Source organism: Aulonocara stuartgranti (genome assembly GCF_965226115.1).
Source record: "Aulonocara stuartgranti genome assembly, chromosome: 8".
In the NCBI taxonomy this organism is placed as follows: Eukaryota; Metazoa; Chordata; class Actinopteri; order Cichliformes; family Cichlidae; genus Aulonocara; species Aulonocara stuartgranti.
Genome location: NC_138959.1, coordinates 5,426,958 through 5,451,884, shown reverse-complemented (window position 1 = coordinate 5,451,884; position 24,927 = coordinate 5,426,958). Strand labels below are relative to the sequence as shown.

The 24,927-nt window shown below is 39.4% G+C and overlaps 2 protein-coding genes across 2 annotated transcripts in view; one reads left to right on the top strand and one right to left on the bottom strand.

The window, feature by feature from the left end:
* The window catches only part of tbkbp1 (TBK1 binding protein 1), a 160,492-nt gene that overhangs the window by 30,844 nt on the left and 104,721 nt on the right, over positions 1-24,927 (top strand). The gene's annotated exons all lie outside the window — the stretch shown is intronic.
* Positions 1-24,927, bottom strand: part of myo1d (myosin 1D) — a 129,720-nt gene that overhangs the window by 102,800 nt on the left and 1,993 nt on the right. Inside the window, exons 2-7 of the mRNA XM_082544966.1 lie at positions 7,393-7,601; positions 6,698-6,791; positions 3,116-3,281; positions 2,734-2,787; positions 1,404-1,499; positions 516-632 (exon numbers count right to left, since the gene is read on the bottom strand). Coding sequence (XP_082401092.1) covers positions 516-632; positions 1,404-1,499; positions 2,734-2,787; positions 3,116-3,281; positions 6,698-6,791; positions 7,393-7,601 — 736 coding nt within the window. The remainder of the gene's footprint in view (positions 1-515; positions 633-1,403; positions 1,500-2,733; positions 2,788-3,115; positions 3,282-6,697; positions 6,792-7,392; positions 7,602-24,927) is intronic.

The window sequence follows — 24,927 nt, the reverse complement described above, 5'->3', positions numbered from 1 at the left end:
ACCACCCACTTGAACACTGATCTAGCCTTAAGGAACCTCTCCCTGACTGGACTGGCCTCCCACAGCAGTACAATGCACCCCACTACACTAGAGATTTTATTTAGGAACACCATAAAGGTCCTAAGTCTTGACCCATCCTCCAAAACTCCACAGATCCCAATCTGATGGAGCACCTGCAAGATCCGCAGGACCCAGGCAACCTCCTACCAACCCCAGAGGCCAATATTAGGTGCGTCGCTTTAGTATTGGGGCTGTACATTTAATAATTCTTCTGATTTATCCCAAGTAATAATAAAAGTAATAAGAGTTTGTACTCTGGGACATCTAAGGAGCTTGGAAATTAAAGTGAGTGGACTTCTTTAAGTTTCTTGAAGATGCTTCACCTCTCATCCAAGAAGCTTCTTCAGTTCTAAGAGAAGTTTCCATGACCTGGATGACTGAGAACCTTCACAGACATACACTGGGACACAGCTGGCAAAAGAAATAAGCAGAGTTGTCGTATTACTGGGCATTACCAGATGCAGGATGGTTGCCAGGATCTTGTAAACAGTCTGAATCTCATCCCCTGTGAAACCGATCACTTTCATGGCATCAGCTACAGCTTTGAAATCAGCACCATCGTTGATGCAAGACTGGAGAGAAGAAGGAGAGACACTGAAAGCGGATCAAAACAAATAACTGGAAGGAAACAGGAAACAATCAGCAAAGCCTGAGTAACATCTTTTCAACATTTATCCCCCTTAATGGTTCAATGGAACAAATACAGATGTTAGTATACAATGTTACAGTTTACAATGTTTTTCTGTTTAGTCTTTGTGCTTTCTCCTTTCTCTTCTAATCAATCGAGTCAGGATATCACGTGTTAATTAAATAACAAACCAGCTCTTAGCTGAGATGCTTTCCTATAAAAACAGGAGTCGCTGAGGCGAACTGTGTACAAACCGCCACCTCGGCTGTGTGGTGGTGTTTTGTTCCATGACGTCAGGCAATTTGTTGCTGTCAAGTGGTTTTGTTCCTACTCATTAAGCTCAGGCAAAGATGGCAACACACAGCAGAAGTCTGAATTAAAACATATCTCAAGAGACCACAGTGAATTTAATGCACCATGACTTTGAATTGTTAATCAATGAAATTATTTTTTCCACTTGTGCTCCAAATATGGGAGTTACGTGGTTTGTTTCAAAAAAGCCTATAAACTGTGGTCAGGACAGACACATCTGCAAATCGTGTGCTTGATTGTATTTATCCCAGTGCAAACAAACTTACTGTCACGCTGACATTCTTTTAGGGGTTTTCATGCTTTGCCAGTTCTATAAACACATCTTAATAGTTTAATTTTTTAAAAACAAAACCACAACAAAGTTCATATGTGAATTGCAATGTATATAAATTGCCTAGATTACCTTAAGCTGGCCTCCAACTTTGATGAAATTGTATGCTTTTGGGTCCTTCTGGATGTGAAGCGAGCGTAAAAGGGAATCTGGAGCTCCTCTGAGTAGCTAGTGAAGGATAACAAAGAAAATACTTTGTTGTTTTTAATGCTGTTGACTGAAACTTTGCACGTGTTAATCATATAGAACAGAAATATGCTGCAGCCTGAGCCATTAGCATGCCAATCTTAAGTTAAGCCATTTAGGAAAAGTAAAAAGAAAAAGAAAAGATGTTTACTCCGTGGAATTTTTCCCAAGTTCAGGAAATTGTCTAAATGATACCCTTAACTAAAAATGTTTGCTTTTCTGGTTCAAATAGCAGACCTATTAGTATGCTCCTCATGCTCAGCAAGCAATAAACAAACAAACAAAAACATATAAAACAACCTAGAGTGCAGAACAGGGCAGCCGGACTAGTTCTGCACTGCTCCTACCAATTTGCACGAGATGCATAAACAATTATCTGGACTTACCGATAACTTAAAGGCACAGCTTTTGTTATATATACACAAAGGTATCATGAAATCTAGGCCACATTTGTTTTGTGATAAGAAAAGTGTTTGAGTATCTGAAACAGGTTGCCAAACATCAAACAAAGAAAGAGTTTCATTTGACAAGTTTCTACGGCAACGGTTGTGGAGTTTATCTCAATGAGTACTGCAACTATTTAATTTCCGGAATTTCTTTACCTGGATTTCTTTACCAACACAGATTGCCACTATTGTTTCTATGCTCTTTGATATTAGCGGAATATTAGTGTTGTTTTGAAACATGTTCATGTATATTTTTAAAATGGAATCCAGGAAGAGTAGCTGTGCTCTGTGTTACAGCCAATGGGGGTTCCTAATAAATAAACAAATAAATTCAACATCAAACAACCTCAACTCACTATCCTCCCACATTTGGAAACAAAAGGTGTTTTGACTCAGAAATGCTGCAGGGATTCAGAATCCTGCTGCTGAGTCTGTATTTTGCATATTAAAAAGGGGACCCTGTGGAGCTTTTCTAAAAATAAACTAAAATTGTGTTTTCATCCAGATTTCCCTGCCAAAATGTGTTGTCTGTCTTCAAGGTCCAGCTAACATATTTACAGACTGTTTTCATCAGTGTTTACTAGGTTGCAGTTTACTTTGATTGCACTCAGTAGTGTTTATTGTTGCACTACTGCTCACTGTTGATCACTGAATTAATGAGACACCGCTGCATTTGCATTCATGTGAATCCATATGTGCATGCACAGGGAACCTTTAACAAACAACCTTAATGATTACATGCAAATAAACACAGGTGCGCACATATTTACCTGGTAGAACGAATGAAAGCTCCTCTCGCCTTCCTGCTGGAAAATTACCCTGGACTGTTTGGAAAATGAACAAAACGTGTGTCACATAATGCTCGAAGCCTTGTCAACCAAGAAAAAACAAAATCTGTAACTATCACTGCATGATTTTGCTTTATAAACATATAAAAATAATATGGTAGGGTTAGGATGTCAGGCAGTCACTCTGGAATTACACAAACAGAAAGAACAGACAGAGACCGCTTGGAACAATGTGCTCGGCAACTACTGTAACAAACTCCAGGCACCTTCATTTTAATGCTGAAAACTTTTGCACATGTACTTAAAATATTTTAGAATCGTCATGCACTAATCAAACAAAGTCTTTACCAAATGCAATGCATACCTTCTCCAGCAGGTAGTTGTTAATATGGCCTCCGATGGGATCCCCCTTGAAGTCAAAATTAATGTCCATGTATTTGCCAAAGCGGCTGGAGTTGTCATTACGGTTGGTTTTGGCATTGCCGAAGGCCTCCAACACGCAGTTTGATTTCAGCAACATGTTCTTTACTCTGTGGGACGGCATCATGATATTAGAAGTTAAGTGGCTGATTATAGAGGACCTAGTATGTATATTAGTTACCATGGTTATGTAGCCATTATTTCAACAGCTGATGTTTGTGTGTGTATATGTCAGAGGTAATATAAGTACAGACATTCTCCACTTAAGCAGAAGCTCAGATAGTTGTGTCAAAAAACACTTTTTACTCAAACTAAAAGTGTAAAAGTACAGGCTCTGAAATGTACTTGAAGTAAAAAGTAGCTCTTTGAGGGCATTTTCAAGCCATCTGAATCTCATGTTATACTAATATACTAATAAAATAATATTAATGGGAGAGAATACACAGTTTGTTTCAACCTAAATTCTCATTCTTATAAATCCACACAGCCTGAAGCTTGTGCAGGATGCAAGCAGAGAAAAACAAAGGAAAAAACTTTTAAAGGCACCGGTCTGCATGATGGATAGGTGACTAAAGAGAAAAGTGAGGTTAAAGTGGGATTTGATAGGCAGGGGAAAGAATCCCTTAGACACTATAAAGCTGAAAATACAGACACAATTCTGTGAGCAACTCTAATCAGCTTCATCATTTTAAATTCAAATTTATGTCTGCTACCCTTTATGTAATCTAACACTGACCATGAACATCACAGCCACTCTGCACCAGTGCAACATCATCCATTCACCACAGTAATGCAAATTAACCTGCTTAAACCTGCTTAACCTGGACTAACCTATATTTAACTGCTGAGTAGGGATGGGTAGCGGTGTCCGGTGCCATGATGGCACCGGTTCTGACATAAACGGTAGTAACCAGACCGAAAAGCAGCGCACATTTCGGTGCTTTATTTCGGTGCTTTTTTTTTCCTGAGCTGTGATACACTTTAGATTCTAGCCAATCATTTTACGTTTCCGAGGATCGTAGGCGGGGCCAGGTACGTAAGTTCTGTTAGAGCAGAGCTACAGATTAAAAATGTCCAAGGCGAAGCGGTCAAAAGTCTGGCTGTACTTCATAGCAAAAATATGCAAACTCAGCAGCCTGCAACAAGTGCTTTAAGGTGATACTGTGATACTGTCAAAGGAGGTAACACCTCAAATCCGATGAAACACCTGGCGACGCGTAGCGTTTTTTTTAAAAGCCCAGAAATGCGCCGTATTTGATAGCTTGCTGCGAGACCTCACACCGAGCACATCTACTGCGGGTGGGTTGCCTGTTATGCAACATCCCCCAAAAACACGAAGAGGAGAGTCCTGGCCCCTAGCCCTGCCAGTGTAGCAGAAATGATGACGGATGATGGTGGCAGCAGCCGTTCTTCTCTGCGTGAGTAGCTAATTTACGTTGAGTAGGCTAACCACGTTATTACATTAATGCATGTAAGGTGAACTAGCAAACATCATCATAGCTACATGCTGTCCTCTTGTTTGATGGCAGATACTCCCTTCACCCTGGCTAAAAAGGCTAAAATGACCAAAGAAAAAGTGGAAAACAGTTAAACATGAGAGGTTTAGGACAAAGTTTGTGTTTTTTCCATTGTTTAAGCACTGCTTCCAGCCAAGAGTGATGCCATATATGCCCCATAGCTGCAGAAAAGGCTAACATTGTTATATTTTTACAAAAAACAGCTGAACATGAGAGGTTTTTGGACCAATTTTGTGTTCTCCATTCTTTAAGCACCGGTTTGAGCACCGTTTGAGCACCGGCACCGTTTCAAAAGTACCGATTTGGCACCGGTATCGGATAAAACCTAAACGATACCCATCCCTACTGCTGAGTATTTTCATACAACCTTTAAATAAAAAATAAAGTTAGTATACTTTAATTTCACTTACAGGATGTTTCACAATATGAAAAACAAAACGCATGACATCAAAAGCGTATCGTGCACAGATCTGATATTAACAAGCCCTAAAATAACTGAGGACATGACATATAAGCTTGAAATTTCCAGTTTATCAAATGTCACTGAGCAATCTATAACCTGCCGCCGCCTTCTCTGAGTAAACATATCAATCAAAAATCCCACTCTGGATCGTTCAGGCCCACTGTAACCCCTGAGTACAGTTCTATAAATAATACATAAATAAGGTTTTTTGTTGGTGTATCTTGTGATGGATACACCAATAGGATTGTTTTACGTTTTACTGTTGAAATATTAAGTCTGTGCTTGAATCTGTATGGAAGTGAAAGGAGATATGACACATATGGTCATTTCAAGCTAAAAGCTTCAGCTGTGAGAAAAAAAAAGTCCCGCCCACCTGCTGTCAAAGCACCTGTTTGCGAGGGATAGCCAGTTAGAAAGAAGTCAACTTAAAAAGAGGGCAAACAGCCGCCAAGTTCAGCCAATTTAAAAACAGTGACTCATACGGTCTAGTATGTGGATCGAGAGATAAACAGGTAATTTATATGGGACATACATAAACACAGCCAACAACTTTAAACACTATGTGTACACAGTAACTTACTTTAGTGCCTTTTTGATAAAGACTGTATACATACGAAGCACATCCTGTCCACATACATTTCCTTTAGAATATCATTAGTATGTGAGTACGCAGTCAAACTCCTTCTACCCATCTACAATTTGTTATTTTCTAAATATCCTTTATATAATCAAATACTATACTCTTCTATACTCAAGGGTTTTAAAGCATTGGCTAATTATACCATCCTGTACTGAAATGTAATGAAGTAAACCACCAGCTGCTGTAACCTCAGCGATAAATAGAAAGCACAATTCTAAACTTTGCTCTGTGAGCAAAGAATTTTATGGATTTCAAAATGTTTATTCGTGCATAAAGTTTTAGTGTCTCCGCATTTGTCAGCACTTTGTATTCACCACCTAAATGGTTGACCGTCAAGGCTTTTCCAGCTTTTTCCCTTGACCTACATTTCGTGGACTTTGCATCAAAGCTGCTCTACTTTCTTATTATCTTGATGATTTTAAGAGACTGAAATAAAATCCGACTGTAATGTGATGCAACGACTTCTTTTTGCACAGTAACAGCTCACACCTATTCACTTATCAGTGGCTTTGACTAAGCTTAGCTGAGCTGTAACTATATCCCACTATGATCTAAAAGCCTCTGACCACTTGCTGATTTACTTCTAAAATTAAAGACTGACTTATTTTTAGCAACAAAACCTGTGATAAGACCTGCGAGTAGTCATCATTGCACTGGGACCGACACAAAGAATGAAGAGTTAAATCCTGTTTACTCAGAAATGTGTTGTGAGACCGTTTACACCTTCTATTAAAACATACGCGCCTGGTTGTTTTTGTTCAATAACCATAACACTGATTATGTGATAAGCTTTCTGCCCACAGAAGTGGTGATGCATAACAACTGGAACTCACAAGAAAACAACTTCCTTTCTGGTAATATTCACCATGTGTTTATGTGCTGACAGTGTCCATAAGAGCTGCTCACCTTTCAACTTCAGCCCTCTGATTAGGATTGGTAATAGCAGCAATGTATTGCATTATATACTTGCTGGCTTCAGTTTTTCCTGCTCCACTTTCCCCTGAAACAAAAAACAAAACAAAACAGTTTAATAGCGGTTTTTTTTTTTTAAATAACCATAAATCATGTTGGCATCTATAATTTTGTGGTGTGTTGCATGCTCTGCAAATTTAACCAACAAAATGCAAGTGGTTTAAAATGCTGAATATTTTAAACAGACACGAGTTGAGACGTCCATGCTGGTGAGACCCATAAACAAATCCTGAGCTGCAGTTTTTGTTTTATATTCATGTTATGCACAAAACTATTTAATTCCACATTAATTATTTTTTTATTTTACAAATAATATTTGCCCGAACCACATGACAGAATGCACTCATGGCGTGATCTCAGGATCTGAGGGTCTTATTTCCCTCTCTGACCACTAAGTGGTGCTTCATCCTCTCTGCACTCACCCAGCTTGTGACCACATGAAACACTTGTTTTGGACTAAGTCACAGTGAAGTGCCTATCATCATTTTCAGCTGAATTGAGAAGACAAAACATCTGAGTCATCAGAAGACAATGTGTGAAGTCAACAGCACAAAAAGAGTTTCAACAAATGCTTTGTAGATGTAAAGGTGTCTTTTGTCTGGTCTGTGCAGGGGGGCTTCTCGTGATACCTGAGATGACAATGCAAGTGTCTTTGTTCCTCCTCTTCATGGCTTTGTAAGCAGCATCAGCAATGGCAAACAGGTGTGGCGGCCTCTCGTAGAGCTCACGGCCCTTGTACTGTTCTATGACGTCCCGGCCGTATATGTTCATGGCACGGTAAGGGTTGACAGACACCACCACCTCGCCGATGTAGGTGTAGATCCTCCCCTTCTCAAACCTGAAGAATATAAAAAAATGATTTTTTTATTGATAATCACAACCAACAAGATTAGACTGATAGCCTGGCAATGATTTCAATGATTTTCATTGAAATAATAAAGATTAACAAAACTTTTTTTGGAAACATATGTTTAAAAAAACAAAACAAAACTACAATGCAATGCCTTTACTATTCAAAATGCATAGTTTCCATGTATTTAGAAGATATAATTCTTATTATATTTTTTATACAGCTCATTTACTGTATTACTCTAGAGTTCTGTATAGTCTAATATCAGACACCAGAAACCACAAAAAGCATTATAATTACAACACTGCAGAATCACAATGCTGACACAATTGCAACACTTGTCAACATCGCCCTTTTACAAATCAGTCACACCACATTTTAGACCTCTACAGATTACATTTTCACCAATTACAATAGCAGAAAGGCATTTATGAAATATGAACAAACTGTGACACCAGCTTAAGGTTTCCCATCTTGCTTTATTTGCATGTTACAATATCATGCTGCAGATGTTATTAGCGTGCTCTGTGTTAGACGCTGTTTTGAATGTATCTGTTGTTATGAAGGTTAATATCAATAAGGAAGCTGTTTAAATAATAACTGATGGCTTATGGAGAAGGGTTGGGTTAAATCATTGTGAACCAGCAAAGCACTATTAACAGATATTCCAGTGTATTTTGGGGAAGTCTTTGTATATAGTATGTTTTTCTAAGTTTTCTAAAGAGACATCCCCAGATTTCTGTGGAAGCACCCAACAGGTCTGATGTTTTCCCTAATCCACATCCCACCCCTTTGGGATGAACCGCTGACCAATCTGACCAGATTGGAGCATATCCAGCCACAGGAGTAAATTAGGTTTTTTCTTCTTCAGTTTAAAAAAAACAAGCAAAATAGCTGCCAAACATATAATAGTTCATGTTAAAGTTGCTCTACCTCTGGCTACCTTTCCCGCGCTCTAACTTTCTGTGCCCTTTTCTTTCACCCACACAATCTTTCTCTCCCTCTCCTGGCTTTTCCCTCTCCCTGAGGCCGCCTGCCTGACTTCCTTCCTCTCCAAAATGGACTAGGATGCCAGTTTCTCTCCACAGAAGAATGGTCTCTTTCTCCACAGCTGCCAAACCTCTGCTGCTGCATTTGCAAACAACCCTAAAAGCATATTATGACTGCTGAGTCAGACGATGAGAGAGGTTAAGTAGTCCTCAACACTTCGATATTGCTGCACATGAACACATTTGTCAATATAAAAGTCTTTGAGCATCATCCCAAATTGCTGATGGGTGTCCAAGACTCTCATTTTGTTTATCAGCATATTTAAAAGGAGATAAGCCTCAGCCCTGTTAATCTATTTTATGCGCCCTAAAATGGCCTCTGTGTGACATTTGGATTCAAGATGATCGTAAACCAACCTTCCAGTGCAGGAAATTGGCTCTATTAAAAAAAAAAAGGAAAAGTTTCCATCAGATTAGATTTATCTTTCATCAGTTGCAGTGTCCCATGGAAATAGAAACTAAATACTGGTTTATGGTCATATCTCTAGACCCAAAGAAGCACAAGTACTAAGAAAACAGGAAACAAGAGAACAGAAAATTCTAAGAATGTAAAACAGCAAGGCACACACTCAGATTAGCTCATTCCTGTGTTTAGATTGACTGACACAGTGTCATAGGTGGCAATGACATACCACACACACGTGTCCTGAAAGAGGATCAACCAGAACAAGGTTAGATAAAAACAAAAACACAAAAAAACCACAGAAAACCGAAGGTATTCTTTGTGACTCAATATATTCAATACTAATTTTTGCTGTGCATGCATAATATAATGTGCTTATTCTCAGCCAACATGGCCCATCATCGTGTTACTTTTCAGTTACACTAAATATATAAAAGAAATTCTGACATTTGAAGACCAGAGCAAATATTAAAACCACCAGTTAAACCTCCAAGCACATGGAGGTTGAATGTTCAGGTTCACAACAATGTCTCTAAGCAGCTAAGCTAACTTGCTAGCAACTCCTCCCCTGGTGCTACAGTAAAAGACCTATTGTGCCCTCCACAAGCAGGAGGCTGCTGTGTGCCAGCACCATTGTTTAGACATCAATTGGAGGTCTTTGTCTGAGACGGGGCCTCCATCTCCTACCGCATGGGTCGACACAGCGAGCTGCCCACTTAACTCACATGTGCAATAGTTTCTGGTGGACAATACTTTACGAGATGGGAGGTGACAGGGTCTACCACCATAATGACAAATGTGCAGGTATTTTTATAGTGTATTAGACATTATGCTGGTGAAGTGTCTGCTGGGGACTAATTGGGTGGAGAAAAACACAGTGTGTATGTGTGGAAAGAGTGAGATGGGAATATGGGAATATATCTACAGACAGACTGAACTGTGCTTGTTTTTTCCAAAACAGCCTGTATAACAAAAGAAGAAGCCACAGTGACACCACCCATTGCTTTCTGATATCCTGTTTTGTTTGGAGCAAGAAGTGACCTCATTTGAACCAGAAGGTGGAGTGTTATCACCTTGGTTAGCAAGATATATTCACAGTATATGGGTGGGTGGTAGAAAGATTAGGTATCGAACCCAACCGTGGTTTTGTAGTAGGATATTAACATATTTATTCCTTCTGTTAAATTGGGTACTATCAAGGTCTATGGTCACTGAGTCGCTTTTACAGCAAGCTCTAAATGTCCAACTACACAACTGAAGTTTCTTGTTCTACATTAAATTAATTTCTGGAGGACGCTGTTCATTGTTTTACCTCATTGTCTAAAGTCCTCATTTAGATATAAACTAATAAAATTACACAGTTTTGTGTATTTCATGTGCTTGTTTTTTCAAAAACTGACCTCAGTATTAAGTATAGTATTAAGTGTACTTAGTCTTAAATTACTATACTGATTATATTTCCAGGAAATGTGTTAATAAATGTTTTAATTCATGCAGACTTGGCATGAATTATGACCTTCACATAATCGATCCAGTCTAATACATATGGAAGATTTTACACAACCCTCTGCAGCGATACATGCAGGCAAAAGGATCAAAGATCAAACAAACATGAAGTTATTGATTTAAGCCGTGATTAACAATGTTTGAAAAAAACACGATGATAAAAAAAAAGTTGCTAAACCCTCATGATAAGTTTTTTTAAAATATAGGATAAGAAGCTTTAAACGTTCTGCTAAATGAGTCCTAAGTCTGGCTGACACATGTCAGCATATCATTGGTACAATAACATAGCAGCAATAAACCACATGAGATGACCTAATTACACGTGAAGTAGCAGGTAAAGCTGGGTAGCTAAAAATAGGTCAGTGCGTGCAGAATCATACATTATTTATATCAATATAATTTAATGTTGCAATACATCAAGTGTTTCTTCAGTAAACTGTTATTTTGTGCAGCTCGACACTCATTTCACCATCAGTCACTGTGCAACAGCAAGGAGGGAGACACTGTGCAGTAATAACACATGTGAATGACTTAAAGCTTGAAGTTATATTTTGATGTTAAAACTACATGACTGACAGCAGACAACAACGCTGATTAACTTTGAGAAAACAACAATGTGGGCCATGATGCTAATAATGAAATCTCTCTTTAAAGCCACCAGACTCTGCTGGCAAAAACAGTGATTTTTAAGTTTACAGTTGGTTACCAACTGCTGCCTCAGTAAACAAAGGACTCCTGTGTTTTGTAAGGTAAAATTACTGTTAGTGAACTCTGGAGTTTGCTTCCTTGTCAGAAAGAACAGGTAAAGTGGTGAAACCATAAATAAAGCATATACATATAAACCAATATTAATGTCTTTCAGGTGGTTACTGTCCACAGCAGTACATGGCTTTGGTTTCTTTCACCTGCTGCTGTGTGCTTAGGGGCGTGGCCTACTGGTATGCACACTTATTGTAGATCAGAACTGCATTAAAACCCCACTACAAAGAAACTGAACTATTCCTGAGTCATAGAAAGTTGATCTTTAGATTCATATTTATGAATGCTTATACGCTGGTCAGTGCAAGTAACATCACATTTTGCATTTTGAAGTAAATATCAATTTATGTCAAGATATTTTTGTCACTACTGCAAAGCAAAAGTGAATCGAGGCATCGGCAGAACCTTTCTTTGAGCAAACACCGCAGGGAAACGCATATAAATATTATTACTGTGTCCACCACAATGCCAGTGCCAATGGCATTGTGGGTTTCAATTTCCCTTCCAATAGTAAAACATTACACACTACACAAACAAAGAGTAATCTAATCATTCAACATGCTCATGATTCACTGTGAAGTTGTATAGTCAGGACTGACACAGAGGGTGAGTTTATTCAGCAAAAAGCCCAGAAGAAACCCGTTTTCCCCACCTAGGTTTATAAATATCAGAAGAGGAGAGGAGAGGAGAGAAGAAGCGAAACTCAATCAGTTGGAGCATGTTAGCTGAGATAAAGGGCTGGCTGATCCATCTGTTCCACTCTGATTTAGAAGGATTTAAATGACACACAGGAAAAAGATTAGAGAACCTTAATAGCTGGGAGGCCATAATAGCCTCCCAGAAATGTTATTTATAGGAGCACTGAAGCTGAATCAGATTTCAGTTTGGTCAGGTTATCTGTCTGTTTTAAAATCAGATAAAAAATTAAATAAGGGATTAAAGTGAGACATTGGGCAGTACATAAATCTGCAGGTGTAATAATGCGACTGTCTTTACATCCTCTCTCACTTCCTCCCATCATCCAACTTTCTGTCTGCCCAGCTGTGAAAGGAAGTGTGGCTAAACTGGTCTGACCTGCAGTCGTGTGATCTCCTTCCAAAGAGGTCTCTCCTAAGGGCTGCCAGAAAATGGGAGAATCAGACAGGGAAAAAAAGAGAAGCAGGAGATGGAGAAGAGCTGAAGAGAAAAAGGGAGTAGGAAGATGATCTTTGCTGATGACTACTCCATGGCCTGACTTTCAACTAAATTATCATTTAATGATTAATGTTGCTAAAATAATCACGGTGACATGTATTATTTCAATGTGATCACAAGCCACTAGCAATGCACACCCATCTGCAGACACGTCAACACCAGTCCTAACCAAAAACACAGACAGGGTTGAAGGCTAAGTCGAATGGAAGAATACATTTAAAATTTCAATTTTGAGAAAAATTATGATTTCACTCTATATACTGCTTCTTGATTTTATTTTTAACATAATATTGTTAATCAATTTTATACTGATGACCCCCCGATATATCACACTGAAATTTAAACAATAATCCATCTGATCTTGGTTTTTAGAACCATTTTTCAATCTCATATTTAAAGACAGAAGACAAAACGTCCCTCATGCTTTTACTAGGTTCAGATTGGACAACTGCAGTTATCATATAGGAGTGGGCATCTCATCGCAGTTTCTGCTGGCTGAAATGCTCCAGTTCGGCAGACTGGTAAGCATAAATATGAATTCATTTTAACTTCACAGGGTTAAAAAACAACAACAATGCACTGGTCACCTAAATTGACCATGGATGTGAATGTGAGTATGAACCAAAAGCTGTTAGTCATGTGATCAAGACTGGGCTTTCTTATAATCCGCTCCTAAACCTCGACTTGACGGTATCGGAGTGTAACCATCACAATGTTTCACTACATGATAGGGCTGTGCGATATGACCAAAATCTCATATCCCGATATAAGAATTCTATCGTCCGATAACGATATAAATCACAAAAATGTAACATTTTCTGTAAATTCTGAGAATCTCGGGCAGCTCGTCTTGCGTGAAGTGTTTCCAGCTGGGCGTCATTGTAGCTGGAGTCGAGTGTTTTAACCGATGCATGAAACGATACATTTTTAGACATAAGTTGTAACAGCCGCCGTTTTCTTTGTGAGTATTTATTACTCGGCGTGCTGCGGGGAAAAGCCTGTTCTAACGTTTGAGTCTAAGGTCTATTTTTTAGCACCTGGCGGCTCTTTTTTACTTCTCATCCGTAAATAATCTGCTCTTTCACGTAATTCCGTTTATTTTGAAAAGCCTCAACAGGATCTTGAGCTTTATTGTGAAAGGTTTATGTGGAACATAAACAAGCGGACACGCGAAGGTGTTACCGTCGTTGTTGCTAACGACAACGCATAAAAACAGGCGCTTGTCCGTCTGTAGTGTGGTTATATTAAATATAAGAGAAAGAGAGAACTTTAAGAAATTAATATAGCCACTACAGTGACTATCAAAACGATGAAAACAATATTGCTGTAAACAGTTTATTTTGCGACACCACGAAACAAACGATAGCGTAAAATGAAACGATAGACGTTTTTATATCGTCATCCGATGTATATCGTTATATCGAACAGCCCTACTACACGATGAGGTTGAGTCTGCCTACAGGCATCTGTCTGCTTCTTCTAGATTCCACCTTGTCTCAATGAGACATGAGCAGATCAACACACATATTTACCCTTAAACAGACAGAGACCAATGTTTTTTCACTCTAACATGGTACTCTGTCTCCCCTCTAAATACCAGGACAAACTTTTGCCACACATGTCTACAACCCTACTGCACATATACACATATGACAAGTTTCCCTCAGATGTGAATTACAGAGCAAAGCTGAGCACAACCGCTGTCTCCAATCTTGTTTGGGTGGGTCTTTTTTATGGTTAACTTGGGGAGGAGTACAAGCAAATTATAACATTTTCTCACCAAGAAGCACACCCCATCTTCCCAGAAAAGGAATAAACTCAGGAAAGAATTCGGAGGTAAATGTGACTCAAATAACGAGAGGAAAAAAGCCTTCTTCAACAAATCACCCTGAAGCAGCTCACAGTGATGCCGTTATAACATTTTATATGATTTTCTGTCTCTGCTTAGCACTCATACAGAGACTTGTTGCAGGATCAGCATTTTAACTCCTAAAGTTCAAATAAAGCAGGCGAGGAATTCATGTTAAAAATTAGACCAGTGAGGCTTAAGCACACTTGCAATGAAGAAGTGGGTGTCTGAACTGTGCCCTACATCTGATGGTGCAATCTGTGGCCCACATCAGGTTGAGCCGAGATACTCTGTGTTGTCATCATTGTGAGTGTGAACTTCAGGGTCACCGTAGGAATTATGAAGGGCAGGGAGATAATCTGTGTCTGTTCCACTTTTAAACTCAGTGTTCATTACCATCACTGCTCGTGTTTAGAGTCACAGCAGCCTGCTTTAATGCTGGGTAAGGGAAGACCTTATCTTCTCTTAAAAAGCCATAACAAAAACCATGCTGCTTATTTTAGCTTTTCTGCTTCTCCCCATAAGTGTAGGCCTGAAACAATTAGTATTCATTTTTGTACTAAACAACTGCATATCTTTTTCCAGCAAATATGCCAAATGAGCCAAACTTTTAATGGTTCCAGGTTTTCTTATGCAAGGATTTTAAACTTGTTTTAATAACATAAAATAGCACTGTACATCTATGTGTGGGTCACGGAATAAAAGTCTTCTGAAGATGTAAAATATGAGTCTCTTTTAGTAATATCTTGATGCATGCTCAAATCAGCCACGTAAGGAAAGCTCAAAAAGTTGATTCAGTTCATCTGGACGTAGGTTTTCAATGAAATGTTTCTTTCACTCACAACGCTATGTCCAGATGAACAGAATCAACTTTTTGGGCTTTCCTTACGTGGCTGATTTGATCCACCTATTCCTCCACTCCCTTTCGCTGGTCAAACACAGCAAATAAACTCTTTCTTTAAACAGCAACATCCTAAATTGATTTACTAATAGTAAATTTTCCTCACTCTTGTTTTACAAGATCCATCACCACCAAAAAGCTAAAATACCATTTGATCTCGTTCACGGAAGATCTTGATCAGTGGTCAATGTGCTAGACTGCAGCTGGTGATGGTATCTACTGCTCTGCTTTAGAGATCTTTTGCAAGCTTTAACATCATTTTAACCAGAACCTTGCAGCAGGTGGAGAGCTGGTCGTGTGCTGTTATGAGGCTGCAAAGCAAAATGAAGACTACTGCCAACATTTGCAGGATGCAGGAGTTCATCCGGAGGATGACAAACCTATTAGAGAGCAGCTGCTCAGTTATTTGTGTCAAAGTACTTGGCAAATGAAATATTTGCAGAAGACAAAATTATAAACAGAAGTATTTATTAATTCAATTAGAACCCCCCTCCATCCATCCCACACAAGAAATAAAGTCTAAATCTGTTGAAACACTGAATGTGATCTCATGTATAACTGTCCAGCTCTCAAGGACAGCCATTGTTTCACAGTGCCCAATACAGACCAACTATAATAATCGAAGTTTGCCTGGCAAATATCAGTGCCTTTTTTATTCTGCTACCCACCAGAAATGTGTTCAAAGTGCTGCTCTACTCCACTTTGCTCTCCTCTGCTCCATTCTTTTATGTACTGTGCCACAGAAGTTTTCTTCACGGTCTGCAGCCATCAGACATCTGGGCTGTGCATTAGGGGATTTTCCGCTGCTTTGTAAAGCCTGCTTAGTCTGGGAGCTGCTGTTTAGCACTATCTTTAGGAGACACAGCCCGTCAACACATAACCCATCCACCCTCCCACAGGCCCACATCAAATGGTTCCAAGCTACTGGCACAGTTTCCTCCAACAATAGGCTTTTATAAAGGACTTTTCACTTTCTTTATCCCCCGGGATCAAAAAATCTGGAATTTTTCACTGTCTAAAATAAATACAAGAAACTAGGCAACATCCTTTAACAGTTACATCAGCAACGTAAACAAAAGACTGACTAAATCTTATGTCATCTTACAATGAATGGGTCTGGTATGAACACTGTCACGCTTTTTGTCCTCTAATGATGTCATGTCTACCTAAAAGTGAACGATTTAATGATATCAAATTAGAATGAGGCAGAGAAATGCAGACACCCCATCTGTCAAAATAATAACAAGCCAAAAAGTACAGTAATAAATCCACATAAGGATGATTGAACTGGATGCTGTGTATCACAGAGAGAAGAGTCTATGGTCATCTCTAAATCAGTGGTGTCAAACATAAGGCCCTGTAATTTAGCACATTTATCTTGTAGAAAACAGATGTTGCTGAAATTGCACTTCTTTTTCTGATATTAAGACTTGTCGGGGATTAAATGCTTAATTAAATGTCTTTGCACTGTCAGAAAGAGGAGTTTTACTCATCTGGATCAAATTTGTGTTGTATGTGACCCACGCTCTAAAGCAATCAAGGGGACACAAAATCCTATTGTTTCGCCAAATACCAATTTCCAAATTAATAATAAACTTGTAAGAAAGTTAAAAACTCTATATTAGATTTCAGTTCTGTTTGTATTTTGGACAGCTGGATAATTTGACTATGCCACTTTGGAAAAGCGTGAGCACATGTTTGAAAACAGTGTTTGCATAGACCTTTTTTTATATAGCAGACTCGGGCACATAACAGGAAAAACACTGGTATAACTGATATGCTGACATCTGCTTTCATTTAAGTGACCCACTTCCAGGCTTCCTGTATTACGGATTCAGAGTAGCTAAGTGGGACCCCCGATGGACCTGAGCCAATGTTAATGGGATTGGTTTTACCTGTGCTTTACCTGACAAATCAGACAGTCTGACAAGTCACACTGAAAGAAGCGTAACTAAACAGCTGAAATAATAAAACTAAGGATAATACTACTGAAAAAATACAACAAGTGATACTGACACCGATTCTAGTAAGTAATATAACTATTTAAAATTATTAAAGCACAACTCATAAAAACTGTCACACAAGAGGTACATGTCTTATAAAACAATCTTCTGTGAGGAGCTGCAACAGGCAGATTAACAGACAAAGCCAAGCTACACAAAGTTCCCATGAGGGCGGCAGGCCTGGATACTTAGGGGAAATGGGAGCCATGTGTAAACAGCCTGGCTGGAGATCAGGTGGCCGACCCTCCTTTCTTTGTTTAATGTGATCACAGCTATCTGCTCCGCCTCTTTATTCACACACAATATACCATACCAAAGTTAAGCTGCCACTGCAGCATGTACAGTATTTGAGTAGAGGACTTTGTCCCGATTAAATATTAAAAATTCAATGAAGGCCTTGAGGGCCTGTTAATATAGAAGAAATGAAGGGAGCAGTGGTGGTAGTGGTTGAGTTTTTGAGTCTGGCCGCTTTCCTGACACAGAACCCGTTTACGCTTTAACACACTGGCCAGCAGCGGCTGATGTAAAAATCACAGTGGGCTTTGGCTATGAAAATGGATGACTGGGTGGATTTTTGAAGAAACAGAGCGAGAAGAAAAAAACTGAGAAATGATCCAACCCAAAAGAACCAGACATTACTCAACACGCTATTTCAGGAAAGTACTATGATTTCTATCAGGGCTAAAAGGGCAGCATGGAAGAGCACAAAAACAGACGGATGGACAAAAAATAACAGCAGGAGTAGACAGAGGAGGCAAGAAAAGGACAGAAATAGATGAAACGGGATTAGTTATTATGCTAGAGCTGAAATAATTAACTAAATAACAGAAATTCTAGCTTTTTATTTTCCTTAAATTATTCTGAGAACTTTTCATGTGTAAAAATAAAGACAGACCATCTATGCAGAGATTTCAGTCGGGTGAGTTCAGATATACGAATGTAAAAGCCGTTTTAATTTGCTTAAACCCCTTTAATGTGAATTTTCACTTTTATGGCACATCTTTAACAACTGATTACCAATTGGGAGAAATAAGAACACAAAGTTTCAAAGTGTACAGTCTGAAAAATGGTTCCCATGAAGCTTTTGAAAGAGAAAAATGGCCACCGAATGCTGACAGTAAATAATCCGCCTACATGTACTCCTTCACTTAGGAGCTGCAAAGTGATGTGAGGTGCTGGCTGTGAAAGTGAGTAAGCTGTTCCACCCCCACTGTGGCTCAAAGCACAGCTCCAACAGGTGGACAAGAGAACAATACAACAAAGGAGGAGGCAGGGGACGACATCATCGCTACCTTGGACACACAATGTGCACAAAAGACAACGCATACATACCCAAAACCACAAACGCACATAAATAACCAAAAGACTAACACTCCTTATCTGGGATTGCTAAGCTCTACGTCATGTTAGCGGACTTGAAGTGAATGAGATTCAGACAGGAGATAAGAGTCCTGTGTGTAGACTGGAGAATGAGGGTACTGGGAATTTTGTCAGGGCATTATGTTGCACAGACAGGTTGCGGTTGCTTGTTGCATCATCAGCCAGACAGTTTACATGTGATGCCTGACAAATTTAAACCCTAAAGGGCAAGTCAAATTTCAATTATTTTATTCATAGGTAAATTGATAATGGATATGTTAGTGTTTAAAGCTTATTTGTGTATAGATGTGCATTAAGATGTTTTTGGTAGCTGTTATTATTCCCTCTATAGAAATTGGCCATAAAATCCCAAATGAATCCTTTTGCATCTTAAATGTGCTGAAGAAAATGTGTCAGCTAATCATCTGGAACCTCATGGCTCCAGAGGAAAAAAAACATCTTATAATAACCAATACGTTTTAAGCTATCTAATGATTTTTTTAACTCTGAAATCTAAAGTGTCAAATTACATGAACTGAGTTGAATTGTGTAAGTTTTTCTACACACACAAGGCGGACTTTGTTATGCATTTCCTCACTTCAGGAAGAAGCTGCTTTATAGTCGGTATGAACAGAGGGAACAGTCTGTAGATTCCTTGCATAACATTCAGAAAACCATTGTTAATAATGACACCCATTAAAGACACTGCATACCTGAGTAGAAGGCCCAATAAAACCAAAGTTAATTTGGATCTAATGAAGCCACCAACAGCAGATACACAGAATAATGGAAAAGATGCAGCAAGAAAAATGGAAACTGTGACACAACAGCACTAAAATAAAGACCAAAACCTGGTCCTAGAAACACTATACTTGGGCTAGCGTCCTGCTGCTGACCCCGCCTGCCATCTCAAGAGTCCACAAATGAGACATCTCTGAGAGTCGCTGAACCTATTTTGGAGGGAAATAAAGCTACACAAGCACAGCCCCTGTTTATGTAAGGATGGTAATGTGTTTCAGATTATAGGCGGTTGTATGGAAATTCTTGTGGTGAGACTGGACTTTTCACTGCTGGATTGCAGGGGAGCAGGCCGATGAGGCATTTCTCAAACAGCCTTCTATGAATCTGTCAGCTCGGCGAAGGCTCGTTTTCTTAGTAAGAAATCTCGCAGGAAGATAGGCAGTGTGAGGGACTGAAGCAACTGGAGTTTGCAATAAAGAGCAAACAGTTTTCATTAATGTTTAGCTACTGCAACATAAAGGAAACAGATGTTAATCACACAACGAGCCTGTCATCTCCCTCAGATCTTGTACCATTAACGCCAACGATTGTAACTGACGTCATGCACATTTCTGTGCTTGCTGCTGCTGGCCCTCCATTTCCAAAAGCACACAATCTTAGCATTCATCTAAAGACATTTCTCTTCCATTGACTGAAAAACCACTGGAAGGAAAAAACTTTAATATGCGGGTCGGGATTAAATATTCTTACAGTCATCTGCTGCACACTATCACCGTTTTCATCTTTGCTGTGGGGCTAGAGAGCATGTCAGCCAGGACAGGGTTGTGCACATGGACTTTGGTTTTATTGCAGAGGAATGAACAAAGGCACAAAAGCAGCAAATAAAGACGGATTTAGTTGAGGAAAAGCCTTAAGCTTAATATGTTCCAGATGCCAATGCATTTAAATTGAAAGACCCCCCCCACACACACACACAAAACCCATAACATATAAACACGTAGTGGGTCTTTAGTGTCACCGGTCCTCCGAGACCATATCTTACAAGAGTGGGAGACACTAGGTTTCCAACACTAAGTTTGATCTCTTATTTTTTTTTGCAGCACAAAAACAGAGAAGGTTGTCTCATTTAACATCACCCCTCTTTTAATGTACCTGCAGTTGGAGCAGTTAAAACAGGAGGAGCATTGTTCCTTTTACAGCAATTCAAAGCAATTTACCAAGCAATTCTATGTTTAAATACAGGAAATGCCACAATGGAGTGACAACTGTAACCTAGCTATGCTACCTGAGAACAAAATCGAATCTCATATGTACAGCATATGCCCGTCTGCAAACAAAATTCTTTACTGAGCTGGGAAGAGGCTGTAGGAATCAATGAAATGTGAGGAGCAAAGGCAGGGGAAATGCCAGCTTTCCTGCTTTGCCGGCCTGCTCCACATTATTGTAGACTTCCCGCTCAAAGTCCTGTTTAACTCCGCATAGATAGGTTCAAGGGTCAAATCACTCAGAGCAGTCAAACAAACAGAAGCCTTCAGACGTTCAGAACAATATTTTGCTTGTGTAGAAGTCCTGATAATATTATCATACTTAGCCCAGTAGAAAGAAAACCCACAAAGATGGTTAGGATTAAAGCAAACAGCCCATTTCCCATCGTGTTCCTCTCATCCAATTTTCATTCATCTGGACATTAATTAAAAACCTGCCCTCATCTGTTAGTGTGACAATCTGGAAGATCAGACACTTATTTATAAGACTGATGTACAATAAAAATACCCCCATGTTTATTTGGGAAACACAGGGGTTCAGAGGATTTTTTTCCCTTGGAAAAGACAAGACAATGCTGCCTTATAAAGACATTTAGTGGCAGAAAAACTTGCCTGGTTGAAGGGATATACACAAGAGCTGTGAGTTCGCAGGATGTCAGATCTAAAGGACAAAGTGATCACTAAATACTGCTATAACTGTTTTGCCCATATTTTGCTTTATTTAGTCAATTTAAGGTATAAAATCACATTTACTGTCATCAGTAAACATGAGTTTAAATTAGGAGAGATAACTCACAGTTATAAAAAATAATCAGATATAGGTTCTGCTGAACAGTTTTGAGCATATCTGCTTAACGTCGATGTGCAAAGTTCTCAAGACCATACAGCTATCTGGCATTATTCTCCTACCATCTCTACAAAAAGACTTTGGGCAACTGCTGGGCTCTATTTTGAGACTGGGAGGCTCTCTGGAACAGGCCACACAGTTCAACCTCAAGTCAAACAAAGTAAATGTCAACTTGAACAACCATTTCTGGCCACAGTGAGGGAACACAAGCAATCTTTTCCAAATCATGCCTTACATGCATGCAGCCACCGGGGAACTTGATTACCTTCCCAACATGGCAGGCATTTAACAACACTAGCAGAAATCCCATATAGAGCGGAGTAATTGAGTCGGTTAGTCAAACTTGGCCAACTGGGGAGTCACTAAATGAGGACTGGCTCCACACCAAAGCTTGGCTTTTGACCCACTTTAAATAAAAATATTTGGGGATTTTCACAACTTTTGGAAGAGTGAACAATGTGAGCTTCTCAGTAAGAGCGCCTGAGGAACCACCTGGAAAATGTTATGTTAGCTCTTCCAGCACCTGTAAATAACTTCAAATAAATGCATTCAATTTAGTGGCTCTGAAGCTAAATTTCAGTGTGTTACACTATATTATGACGCTCAGCTCCCACACACGGTGTAAAACACACCCATGAGAGATGTGCAAAAGGGCTGCAGCACTGCTCACTTTGGATGAGAGAACTGGAGACAGCCTAAACACACTCACACATGTGCCCATGAATGCATGCATGCACCCTCAGACTAGGGGAAAAGGAGCAAAAAGGAAGCACTCCTTGCTGGTCACACCCTCCTCTACAAATAACAATCTGCACACGCCACCTCTGGACCGAGCTGCCTAGCTGGAGGGAAAACAAACAGACAGAAAATAGGACAGAGTCGGGAAAAAGAGGCCCGGTGCTGTCTGGATCCTTGCAGGTTTCTTGCCTGTCTGCCAAGGCTACTGTTCACACCACAGAAGCTGATCTAATTTTAAAAGTATGTTAGTAAAAGCTTTGTTAACGAGAACGGCAATGTCCTCTATAAACATGTACACTTGTGCATCTGGCACTCTCACCTCTCAGACATCTTTGATTTATCGTAAACAGCAAACTGTACACTAAAAAAACAAGAGCAGTCCAAATGCATTTAACAACTAAAGCTCTGAAATATATTGAAATGATTTTAATATATTCCCTAAATATATTCCTTCTAATGATGGTGTTCAAGTAACTCTAAAAGCCCCAGTTTTCTGAGCATGGATTTAAGCTTGAATATTGGCACATTGTAACAAATGTTTATGCGGAGTAAAACATGAGGAAAAGCTGGCAGAAGGTACTGAGAGGGAGAAGAAAGACTTTAAGGTACCACTAATACTTAGCACCAAGTGATTCTGGCTGCAATCCACTTCTTTTAAGCAGGTACGTGCATCTAACAGTTCTCGCCATTATCACCAGCCCCACCCTCCACGGGCGGAAAAGGAATCACAAACATTTTGGTGTGGTCCACATTCCTGAATATCTTGCTCTGCTTGGTCATATAAGGAAAAACCACACAGCCAACTGACTGCCAGTAGAAAAAGACCTTGGAAAGTGCAACCTTAAAGTCCTTCAAATATTTACTCTACAAGTCACTGCTGGCAGTATGTCTACTAATAACTGAACTTGTATGTTGTTTAATGAAGACCTTCACATTCACAGCAGCAAAACACTTTACGCTTTTGCAAAACTCGCTACACTACAGATGACAGGTTAAACAATGAGTGCAGTGCCTCTGTTATACGTTCCCTAAGAAGGAAGGAAGGACGCTGTAAGTCAAAACAAAGCTGCTCTAAGTGATCACTTTAATTCTTGATGAAACAGTTTACCCCTAGTGTAAGCGGTCTCTTCAAGATGACAAAGGCAACATCAAGACTCAGGGGCTCACTAAATAGTTTGATGAGGATGATGTCGAACATAGTCTATGGCCTTCATTGTCACCAGGTTACAAAACCACAAACCAACTTCGGATATTTTAGGCTTAAATGATAGTCGCCGGTCTCATTATCATCATCAAATAAGAAATACTTTTTGGATTGTGATTCATGCTGCACTTGGAGAATCAATCTCAAGGAGCACAGAAGTTGTCAGTATGTAATATTGTGACCCAATAACTACCAAGACACTTTATTTGATTACGTTTGTAACATCGGCACAAAGTGAAATGTTACTTCTTTGTATTATTTTGTAACTCCTTTTAAAGCATTTTTCCTGTCTTCAGATCCTTTGTTGTTCTCTCATTAGGTGTTTTTCCCCTGAACATCAATAAAGTCTTATCTTGATGTGACTCACACTATATGGACAAAAGTGTTGGTCCATTTATAGAATAAATGTTTTAATACATCTCATTATGACGTCTGAATCTATAAGTATCAATATGGAGTTGGTCCAAGCTTTGCAGCTATAACAGCAGATACTTCAAACTGTGTTCTAGTTCATTCCAAAGATGTTGGATGGCGTTGAGGTCGGGGCTATGCATGAGCCACTCAGGTTCTTGCACACCAGACTCATCCAACCATGCCCTTATGGACCTTGCTTGTGCACTAGGGTATGGTCACGATGCACTGGAAATTTGTCTTCCTCAAACTGCATACAATTGGCCAAAACTCCAGAAAAACAAGTCCGCAGCATCGTCCCTCCTCCACCAAACCTTAAGTGTGGCACAGTTGGAGAGTTAATGTTCTCCTGGTATTCTTCAAAGCAAGTCTCATCCATCAGATTTGCAGACAGATAAACATGATTTTTCCCTCCACAGAACACATTTTTACTACTCCAAAGTCCAGTGGTGCTTTACAGCAATCCATCCTGCACTTGGCATTGTGTTTGGTGATGTAAGGCGTGCATGCTGCTCCTCAACCATGGAAACCCATGCCCTGAAACTCCAGGCATGCTGTGTTTGTGCTGATATTCATGACAGAAGAGGTTCAACCCTTTGAAGCCATGTGACTAAGTACAGCAACTTTACAGGGTCTAACTGTATGTGGCTGAGTTGCTGTGGGTCCCAAACACTTCCACTTTGAAGTCATATTGCTTAAAGTTCAAAAAATGACTCATTGCAGCACTCTAACCCTAACAAAAACAGGCGAGCTCTTTAGAATCAGCTCACTCTTTCACAAATATTTGTAAGGGGAGAAAGGGAGGAGCTACATCTTATACACCTGTGCCAAACGGACAGAAAACACCTAAAGTCAAAGAATAAGTGGTATGGTCTAAAACTTTCATCCATATAGTGATACTAATAAAGCACATGTGCTAAGTAGGGAAAGTGAAACTAGTGACTAAACATCTTGCCAGGTTTTTGTCCTATGTATTTATTTATTTTTGATTACATCCCTACATTCATTTTTCAATATTCTTTAAATCTTTATTTAATTAGGAAGTGAAGCTCCTGGGAATACAAATCTCTGTTGCAAGAGTCTCC